Below are 11017 nucleotides of genomic sequence, written 5' to 3' on the forward strand. Positions count from 1 at the left end.
GGGAACGGAAAAAAAAAAAAAAAAAAAAAAAAAAAAAAAAAAAAAAAGAATGTTGAGTATGAGATTCCCTTTTCTCCCCTTAGTTTATATTCCCACCTCCCCAGGATACTCCAGCTTTGAGTTTTCTTCTCACTTGTCTTACTCATGCTTCCTAAGTTTGCAGACATTTTGTTCCTTTTATAGTTGAGCTCTGAGGATGACGAGGAAGTTGAAGCAGAGGATGAGGCTTCAGGAAAGAAATCTGTAAAAGGAGTACCTAAGAAATATGTTCCACCACGCTTGGTTCCAGTACATTATGGTATGAATTGTGGCCTCTGCCTTCTCATCATGAATTGTATTTCTCTTCTCCTTTTCTCTGTTCTGGGATAACGCTTGCTGATTTTTATCACATAGATGAAACAGAAGCTGAGCGGGAGAAGAAGCGTCTGGAACAAGCCAAGAGACGGGCATTGAGTAGCTCTGTCATTCGTGAACTTAAGGAGCAGTACTCAGATGCTCCAGAGGAAATCCATGATGCTCGGCATCCGCATGTCACTCGCCAGAGCCAGGAGGACCAGCACAGGTCTGAGACCTTGCAATTAAGAATTATTTCTACACTATGGGGAAATGTCCCTGTGCTTTGGATGAATGTGATTAAGTCAGGTATCAAGAGAACCAACATTATGTAGAAAGTGGAGTGAAAAACTTAGGATGATAGTTTCTAAGAATTAGGAGTTTGAAGTACAGAATAGGAACTAGAAAAAATGTTGTTTTGTGTTTTTCTCCAGCTGTTTAGACTGAAGCAAATGGTATATGAAGAGGAATATGTACAGTTCCGCATAGTAGGGCTTTAAAATTCTGTATTTCACTGTCACAGCTCTCACTTTTGTGCAGAAAGCAATAAAGACAGGTTTTTATAACGGAATTGAGACTGCTAGATAAGCTTGGGGAAGAAAAGTAGAAAAGCAAATGTAACTTTGAATACAGACTTACCAACTTTGCTCAGATGTGATTACTATGGTTGGTGGAATTGCCATGAAAGGGCCCATTTAGGGAATCCTGCTTATAGAGCAGAAATGTAAGAATTTTCTGTTATAATACTTTAAATAGTCCTGTGGATGGATCATGGGTTCATCTGTCTCTAGGGATGAGGGAAGTTGTAGCACAAAGAACATTTTATTGAGGAAGCTCAGTACTGAGCCTTCAGTATATTCTTACTAAATGTTGTATTGATCTATTATGAAATTTCTTGAGAACTCTCTGAACAAGGGATCAGTGAATACTCAGGCCCAGGTTCTGGGCTGCAGCTTTCCGTCTCTATGGTGTGAGCCTGCTGAAAACAGTGCCTGTCTTTCTCTGGCAGGATTAACTATGAGGAGAGCATGATGGTGCGTTTAAGTGTCAGTAAGAGGGAGAAAGGACGGCGAAAACGAGCAAATCTCATGAGCTCACAACTTCATTCCCTCACGCACTTCAGTGACATCAGTGCTTTGACAGGAGGAACTGCTCATCTTGAAGAGGTGAGGTTGAGATGAGCAGTGATAGGAGGTGACCTTCATGCTTTCAGCCAAATGTATATGGGGCTTATTAGAACTTGGGAAGGCATGCTGGCATGCAGAAGTTCACTGCCATTCCGTCACTTCTCCATCTGTCTCCAGGATCAGAATCCTATTAAAAAGCGGAAGAAGATACCTAAGAAAGGCCGGAAGAAAAAAGGTCAGTAAACCGCTAGGACGTAGGTGATCAAGTGCAAAGTGGGGAGTACAAATTAAGATGCCAGCTCTCAGGATTTGCCATCCTGGGTCTCACCAGCCCCTATAGTATCTTCCATACTGCACATTAATCTCTTTAGGTGGGCTTTTATGTTTCCTTTTTCCTAAGCTGGAAATCGGCATCATGCACAGAAGGGATCTCCAGATTCCATCTCTAAGGCCCCACAACTCCTGTTCAGGCTTCCTTTAATAGAACTATGAAAGTTTCACTTGAAGGAACCATTATCCCATTTCAATTTTATTTCTATTTCTAGTCTTTTGTGCTGGGAAAACAGAGTATTGCCTAGGAGACCTACCCCTGTTGGGCCCTTCTCTTTAGGTATCCTTTTTTTTCCAGTCTCTTAAGCTTTTCCAACTGTCCTTTGCCTCATTCTTGGTTTCCCTTCTTTCCAGGTTTTCGGAGGCGGCGGTGATTATGGGTGTACATGTTTATATATTTTTTGTCGTCCTAGGAACTGTATGTAGATTTTTTTCCCTTGGAATTATTGTTTGCTTTGGACATGTGAAAAGATCTTTATTAATAAAATTGTTTGCACTTATGAATTAAAGCCCCCTTGGCACATGTATTATATGACTGGAATTGCTGGATGTGGGGTGTTTTTGGTGAGTGGGTGGTGAAAAGGGAAATATGAAATTTTTTGAAGTATGAGAAGTTTGGCTTTATATAGTTTTCTTTGATATATTTTTCCCAGAAACTAGAAATTGGTTATTTTTCAAAAAGAAGTCTAGAGATTAGAATAGTAAAATGAACTCTTCCAACCCATGTTGCCCCACCTTCCTGTATAATTTGTTATAATACAATGCAGATATCTGAAATATATGGATTTTAGATTTTATTACTGTATCTGACCTGGCCACTAGGTGGCATTAGTGGTTCAGGGAACATTTGGTGCTTGCCTATAATCAAAAGCAAGATGCAACCTTTCCACATCAGCAAGAGTTAGTCTTGTCTCCACTTCTCTGAATGTTTTTCTTTTCTTTCTAAAATAGCATGAACATAGAGCTGATTTTTGATCAGTTATTGAGGGAGTTTGTAAGAAATAGTAGAGTGAATGAGAAGACTAGAATGAAGAGTCAGTATAATGTGTTTTTCAGTCTCTTTGATCCTCCTTCAAACAAGGTCTCAGTTTACCAGAGTCAGTACAGGCTAGCCGTTTTACAAAGAGCTTGCAAAAGAATGTCAGTGAGCAGGCAGACAGAAAATTCCTAGTTTGACAGCAGAAGAATGAAAATCCCACAGAAATATCATCCATACCCAAGTCAGGAGGCTGGTGGGAGTTACACATCTGAGATCTTGTGTTGTATCTGGAGAATAACCTCTGTTGGTGAAAATCCTATGGGCCTTGGATAATACAGAAAGTGAAAAGCAGGATAAAAAGAATTTGAGTCTGCAGAATTATTTCACTGGAGTTTTTTTTTTTAAAGGCTTTGGTCTCACAAATATCTGATTTTAGTGTCTGGCATTCCTATGCAGTGTCATGGATAGGACTATAATTTCGGTCATTACATCCCTTAAAACCTTGTTGGTTCTAAATCCTATGAATTTGGATTTATACTGGTCTGCCTGATTGGGGTGACAGTCTTTTTTTAGTTGAGCTGAAGCCTGGTAGAAAGTAGTTAGGAGACAGCCTGTGGCTGTCTTCTGCTGACTGTGCGATCTTGGGCAAATCACTTAACATCTCTGACTTTTAATTTTCCTCAGCTGAAAAATGAATGTATTAGACTGAATCTTTGAGATTTTCTCCAAATCAAAGAACCTAGAGCTTTTGTGGATGACGCCAAGATAGGCTTACTTCTAGAGACTCTAACTCTTAGTCCCTGGCAGATCTGAGGGAGCATGACATGCTCCGGGCCCTCATACTTCTGTTTCTTCAAGTAAATCTAAACAAAGAGTCACAGAACATGTTTAGAGATTCTTTTCCCTTTTTGGCTGGACTAACTGCACAAGTGGTTCAGCTCAAAAATGTTTTAGTTAGGACTATCACATTTGCTTCTTAGGACCACTGCATTTGTTTCTAATTTATTAAGTTTTTGGATTATGGGAACTGCCAGGGGAAGGAAAGTGCCTGTTTTTTCTCTTTAAAGATCTTACCTTGTGTTACTTACTGAGCTAAATGCTTTATGCTTAATCCTGACAACATACATGACATTTCCATTTTGCTAGTGAGGAAACTGAGACACATAGGTTAAGCAATTTGTATTTGTCCAAGGTCACACTTCTAATAAGTTGGAGAACCAGTGCTTGGGAAACACAGAGGATGGAAGACTTCGAGTCCTGTGATTCTTGAAAGTCTTCAGGGGTTTTTTTTCTTTTAAAAAATATTTGTAGGTATTTCCTTTAGCTCTAGCTTCCCCTTTCATACTGCCCCATTTCTGTTTGAGGCCTTGCCTCCAAAGAAACCATAAGTTCAAGACACTATTCTGGCCTCTTGGTGGTATTGCAGTATGGTATGGAGTAGACAAAAATCTCTGCCTTCGTTGAGTCTTATATTAATTTAATCAAGTCTTTAATCCTGGGACATCTTGTGTTCCCTGGCCTGTAGGCATTTGAAAGAGGTTTCTAACAAAAAGTTGAATTATTTTTGAGAACTTTTGTACCACAGTCATCAAACAATGTTTATAGAGTACATTGTTTTTTTACATGGACAGAATTTTATGTGGCTTCTCAATATGTCAAACAGGCATAAGTTGGGTTACTTTGATTAAACTGGGGATAAAGGGTCCTGGAGTTCCATTTCGTTATGACCCCCCTTTCCTCAAGATTCCTGAGGATCTCCAAGGAACCTTTTGAACTCCATAGAATATAATTTGAGAACCACTGCTGCATAAGTAGACCAAGGGAACTGAGATTAGAATTTCAGGGTTTCGTTATGGCTCTTCTGTTCACTTTTCTTCTTCCCCTTATTCCTACTCATAGATTCAGTTCTCTGATCATTCAGACCACCTGAATGTCAGATTTCCTCAGTGTAGTGCTGACAGTGGATCATTTGTGGTGTTCACTAAGTTATGTTTGTCATTACTTGAGCAGCTGTTCAGTTTTATCATGTTATTACAAGGGAGTCCTGATTTTATTCTGTACAAGTAATTTAGCCTCTCTGCCATGGTGTTTTCATCTTAGGGGATGGAGAAGAGAGTTTGACCAAACCCTGTTTTGCCTCAAAGGTTTTGTTTTGCTAGGGTTTTTTTGTTTGTTTGTTTTGTTTTGTTTTGGCGGCTGGCTAGTAGGGGATCTGAACTCTTGACCTTGGTATTATAATACCCCGTTCTAACCATTGGAGCTTGTTTTGTTAGGGTTTTATGGAGGCTTGGGGAAATGTCTGTCAGGAGTTCACAACAGTCTGGATACCTTGTTAGAAAAATAAGTTTTGTTTATGAGGAAGGGATGGCCTGATTATATCAGTTTTCAGCACCACGGAGAGTTCAAGATCTTCTCTCATTCCTTGCCTTGGGTTGGTAGAAGGTATATGGCTAAACCAATTCATAGAGTTGCATGATATAGACCTGCCCTTTTTTCAGAGCGCAGTTTATTGGTTTGTTCTCACCTAGTCTCCAGTTCTGATCGGTACAGATTGGGTGAGAGTCCTGAGTGTCTCCCATCCTCCTTGACATCTATAAGGTCTTTAAACCCCAGATTCATGCTAAGGATGAATCTTGGTGGAGGCATATGAGTGAAATCCTGCCTTCTGCTGTTATGGGTAACCAAATTCGTATTGTGATGCACAAGATTTTTACCAGCCCTTGAGAAAAACTCTGTCCTCTACTCTTTGCTTATAGACCCTTGAGGAGACTTAAAGTTGGTTTTTCATTCCTTGGGACTCTTTTTCTGCCTCTGCGTGGAGAAAGGCATCATAGCCCTGGCCCTCTTCGCAGTCTTGCTTTTGTGTTTCTTTGATCTCATTGTTCAGAGGGTCTCAGAGAAGCCCCAAGAGCCATGCCTTTGCATGTTTAAGCTATTGGTGCTTTTGAAATAACAGAGTGTTGCTGTATAAGAAGTGTATTAAAGGCCTATCTTTGAACAAATTTGGGTCAATAGGTGGCAGTAGTCATTGAGTCCTGAGGCCCTGACACCCTCTAAACACTAACACATTTGATGGCCATTATATTTAAGGTTGTGAGAAAGGAGGTCACGTTGAGAAAAAATGGGGAGAAAAATCCTTTTTGGCGGAATCCAGGAAATACTGAAATGTGCTGGATTACTTCTGTGGGAGTATTGTATGGGGGGAGATTGCTGTTAGCTAGTGAAGGACACTGTAGGAAAGAGTGGGACCTCAGGATTGGAGTGGATCAAAGACGTGGGTACTAGGGCTTCTTTGAGCTAGAGTAAGGCTGTGTTAAATGAGGACCAGTGCTAAAAGGATCCAGTAGGGCTGGGGGGAGTAAAGAGAGAGAGAGATGTGGGGGAGGGAGGAGCAGAGCTGTGTGAAGGGACCATGGAAAGGGTGGGCTGTGAAGGAGAGGACTGCGGTTAGAGGGGGAGGGGTAGGCTGCTGCAATACTGAGCCTATCTAATAGGAGAGGGAGGGGGAGATATTGGTCTGTGCTGCTGCTGCTGCTGCTGCATTGACTCCCCTCCCCCACACTTCCCAAGGAGCCAGAGCAGTGCTGGCAAATCTGTCTTCATGTATTTATTATTATTAAAAATGTGATGGATCCTTCCTCCCTGGAAGCACAACAAACACTTCTGATCACATTTCCCTCTCCCTTCCCTCTGCAGAGCTTTTGCATTCTCTCTTTCCTTCTCTCCACCCTGTTCTCTCCACTTCCTTGGTCTGTTTGACTGGTGGGGGGACTCTTCCCTTCCTTTCCTTATTGGAGCTTGGTGGCTCCCTGGGGGTTTCTAATGGTGGTTGGGAGTTTTGAGGCAATGCTGGGAGGAAGCTGCTGAGTGAGGGGCATCCACTGCCCCGGGGAGGGAGCTGCACTCTCCAATATCCAGTGGGGAAAGGAAATAACTTGGAAATAAAGATAAAATCCTTTCTCTAGCTAATGAAAGAAGAAGCAGGTGCTAACATTCCTTTCAGTACCTGGCTTTCATCCCTTTTCATACCCTTCCCTTTTCTACTGCCTGAACTCTGAGGGGGTAACCCCCTTGGAATGGAAAAAGCCAGGAGTTTTCTGTCCTCCCTCCCTTACTTTGTTAAGTCCTTCTCTTCCCAGGAGAGCATATGCAATTTATTCTTCTAGCCTGTGTGTTGTGTTACTGGGGGTTTTGAAGGGCAGAAGCCATGGCTTCACCCTCCCCACCTGCACCCTAGACTCCCATGCCCAGGCGGGCATCTCTTTTGTTGCTGTCTGCAACCCTTTGCTATACCGATAGGTGGTGCTGCTGTTGCTCTGCAAGCAAAGCCCTCCTCCCCAACATTATTCCTCCCCACCCTGTCACCCTCCCCCTTTCCCCAGCCCTCTACTGACTGATTGTTATTCCACCAACGTCTCCTCTACTGTTCCCTTCCTCAAATTAATTTTGTGGCGCTCTTTTTTCCGCAGTGCCATCTTCTTCCCCTCCCCCCTGCTCCAGCTCTCTTGCTTTCTCTGTCTCTGTTTCTCTCTGTCTGCAGGATCTCCATCTCACTCCCCTATCTAAAGTCTGCACTCTTCCTTACTCCCTTTCTTTTTTCTTTATCTCTTCTACTCCTGGCATCTCTCAGATGACTCTCCTAATGATAGGGGGCTGTAGATGAGAGAGGTTTAGAATAGAACAGAGTGAAGAGAGCTAAGTATTGAAGACTGGGAGAGCTTCAGTATTGAAGACTAGATCAGGAGGCTATGTAAGGGAAACAGATGGAGATGGGAGAGGAAAGGTATTCTGTGCTGTCCAAATCTATTCAGTTCTTGGATTTAGATAGTGGGAGTTTCACTGGCTAGGGACCCTGTATTATTTGAGTCTACGGAATTTAGTTCCAGTGGTGGGGAAATGGGAGATAGGGAGTAGCAAGAATTCAGAAAATAAAGGCTTCATTCAGAAACTTTTGGTTTAGATTGCTAAGGATAGCTATACTTTTGTTACCCTGTATTTTGAAGACTGGGGGAAAACCATGCTCTAAAACCTGTTCTGTGTTCCCTCAGGAAATGTCATGTTATTGATCTTTTGAGTCCTCAGAGGTCCTTGCCAGGGCAGCTATGACACCTACGTGGTGGGCACCTGGCTGTCTGGTGATTGCTGAGCATGATTTTGGCTGCAGGACTACAGCTCTCTTGTAGTCTGCTTCCTCTTTCTGTCATTCGACATCTCTCCTTTATCTCTGAATTTACATGGTTGCCCCACTTAGCTCACAGCTTCCTTTATTGTTTAGCCTTTCCAGAATATAGCCCAAACTCATCAGACCATTACCCTAGCTCTCACCTCGCCTGCTTCTTTACTTTATCTGGAGACCTTACATTGTGTGACCAGTACTCAAGATCCCTCAGCTAATTCAGCAGTGTTGTTGATTGTAAAGTTATCCAATTTCTAGAATGGCTAATTTTTCTCTTAACTGAATTACTCTTTATGGATTAATAGCATCCTAGTAACTCCCTGGATAGCAGTACTAAGTCTTTGCCTTGTGTATGTTGTAAGGATTGTCCACAATATGGACAGCATGGCCTCTTTCCTTGATTCCCTGGTGGGAGGAGACCTTCTTTAGCTTAAATGGCAGCCCCAGAATGGCTGGCCTCCATTTCCCCAGCCTGTGTGAGTCAAAGCTGACTCCTGGACTGTGGAGAAGGTCAGAGTTTGCCAGAGCCCGGGAAAGAGCCACAGTGAAAAATGGGTTAAAACACCACATCCTTCACTTTATTATCTGAGCCTTGGAGGTGCCTGTGGAAACCTGTCTTTTGCCTGCCTCTTCTGCTTTCCTAAGGTGTGTATATTGGTGGAGGTAGATGGGCCAATGGCCTTTTTGTTTCCTTAGCTGATTTTCTTACTGCCCTTCTTAGAGACCTCTCTTGTCCTATTCTAGTTAGGGTCATAGTCTCATATAATATAGACAGTTATCTTCGTTAAGTTCCCTCTCTTAAAAGCAAGGCTCAGTAAATATTTGTTGCAGTGAATGGTAGAGACTTTTCAGCTTTAGTATCCTTTGGAACAGTAATAAAGTTGGGTTTTAACTATTTCTTTTCTAGGTGCTTAAGGTGATATAGCTAAAATTGATTTTTGTTTTCTTCTACTCATAGGCCCTGTAGGGGGCAGTGATTTGTGTAAGACGGTACAAATAAATCATTAGCAGAGCTGGCATTAGGACCTATATCTTCTGACATCTAGGTCTGACTTTTCCTTTACCTACCCGTGGGAAGCCAGTGACTCCATTTCATCCCCAGAGTCACTGACAGCCTTGAAGCTAGCAGCGTGGTCAGGTTTTGTGTTTAAGCCAGACTTGGTTGGCTTGCCAAGGGAGAGCATCAGCAGTGAGGGACTTGGTTCACAGGGAAGGGACTAGCATTCCCGTAGGCCCTATGCAGTCCAGCTTAGTGGAGGAGCCTAGAGTGTACCGAGGTGGGGAATGAATTCCATTCTAGATTTAATTTGACCTCACCGCTGACTAGTATTCCCTTTCTTCTAAGCCGCCTTCCCCTTCAAAAATACCTCAGGGCTGGACAGCACTTGGTGGTGGATGCTGGGGCTCTGGAATCTCAATTCTCTCCTGGCTGCTCATTTACAGCAGACTCTTCAGTCCCAGGACCACTTAAATAATAAAAGGCCGTATGGACCACCTCCTCCTTCCCACCAGCACTAATAACCCCTAAGTCTTACAGAGTTTCTCTGTAGTATAAAACCATTATTGTGGATATACTAATAAATATTCTTATAATTTTTATTGTTAATTAAACCTAGAATAGAAAATAGACTTAGGAAGCATTCAAATGTTTCCATTTTGACTGAACCTGTAGCAGCTTACTCTGAGAACTGCTTTGTTTCATCTACCAGCCTTGGGTTTAGCCCCACGGGTGGGCTCTGGAGAATAGAAAGCCCTGAGTTTCTACTTCCTCTCTCCCAATTTTGATTCACTCGCTGCTGGCTTTTACAGGAAGCCCTAGGTGGTAAGGAGATCAAATCAGAATTCCTAGCCAGGAAAACCCTGTCTCTTAGCTACAATGACCCTTCTCTGCCACTGCATTCAGCTCTATGGCAGTTAACACCAGAAAACCTTCATCTGGCTTCACACCCTCCCTCTTAGTTTCCTTCAGTCAAGTCTTACATAATCTGTCACTGATGGCAGACCTCTTTCTTGTCCTCCTTACGTAGTCCCTTCCAAGGCTTTAAGCCCCAAAGCTTCCTACATGCCTCCAACCAAAGGGGTGCTTTCTGAGACCAAGCCTTTTCTCTATTTTTCATCCCTCAGATTCTTAAATCAATCCCCTAGTGGATGTATTTCCCTTCAGAGTATCAAATGACACCAATAGAGAACCAGCAGGTGCTGCTAAAAATCCCGTTCCTCACCCATCTCCCTGCTGGAGCTCCTGGAACTGGATTCTGCAGCCTCCTCTCATTCTAGCCTCTTTTTCTGTTCCTTTGGAAGCTTTTCTCCATTGCATTTGATAAATTCCTGGTTTGGCAGAAATATCCAGTATTTAGGTAGATCCTGCAGGATGGGTTCCCTGTCTCCGGCAGTTTGGTTGACCCTCAGGAGGATCTGCTCCTGCCCTCTGCCTGACCTAGTCTGGTGGGATCAATATGTGGAAGTCCTCTGTACAGACATCCCATCCCTCTATCCTATTTGGCAAACAAAGCATGGCTGTGCCCCTGACTGTCTCCTCCATCCTTTCTTTCTTCCTTCCTTCACTTCTTATGTGCACCCTTCATTTGTCTTCCTTTAAATTTCCTTCTTGTCCATTTGCTCACCGTTGCCCATTCGTTGTCCTCTCCCTCTCCCCCATCTCCATCTTTCCTTTTCAATAGCTATGTTCCTTATCACCTGCTCATGCTGAGGAAACAGCATGGTATGGGAAGAGCAACAGCAGACTAGGTCCCTGGTTGCCAGAGCAAGCTATCCCTTTTTCTCCAGAGGATCAGTGGCTATGTTTTCCCATCTTGTCCTCTGTGGTCCTTAGGAGCCAGGGAAACCCAAGATGCTGGCTGTGTTTTGGGATGAACAAGCCCTCCTCTTGGCTTCTTCCGGCGTTGAAGAGGAGAGAAGTGATTCGGTTCAGATGCCCCCTTCTTCGGCTCTTCCTGTATGTGGGTCTGTCTGTGTCTCCCTCCTTTTCTCTTGTTTTCTCCCTCCCCAGCACAAAGCAGCGGCAGGACTGAATGAATCTGTCTAGAGACTCTGCCAGCCTATGCCCCTCAC

General features: G+C 43.1%; 1 protein-coding gene across 1 annotated transcript in view; it reads left to right on the forward strand.

Annotated features, from left to right (window-relative positions):
* Positions 1-2304, forward strand: part of NGDN (neuroguidin, EIF4E binding protein) — an 8176-nt gene extending 5872 nt beyond the window's left edge. The window contains exons 7-11 of the mRNA XM_008566589.1: positions 184-298; positions 394-562; positions 1343-1499; positions 1638-1695; positions 2145-2304. Of these exons, the coding sequence (XP_008564811.1) occupies positions 184-298; positions 394-562; positions 1343-1499; positions 1638-1695; positions 2145-2164 (519 nt within the window). The 3' untranslated portion in view covers positions 2165-2304. The remainder of the gene's footprint in view (positions 1-183; positions 299-393; positions 563-1342; positions 1500-1637; positions 1696-2144) is intronic.
* Positions 2305-11017: the final 8713 nt, after the last annotated feature.

This window comes from Galeopterus variegatus, unplaced genomic scaffold, assembly GCF_000696425.1.
Source record: "Galeopterus variegatus unplaced genomic scaffold, G_variegatus-3.0.2 Scaffold253, whole genome shotgun sequence".
NCBI lineage: Eukaryota > Metazoa > Chordata > Mammalia > Dermoptera > Cynocephalidae > Galeopterus > Galeopterus variegatus.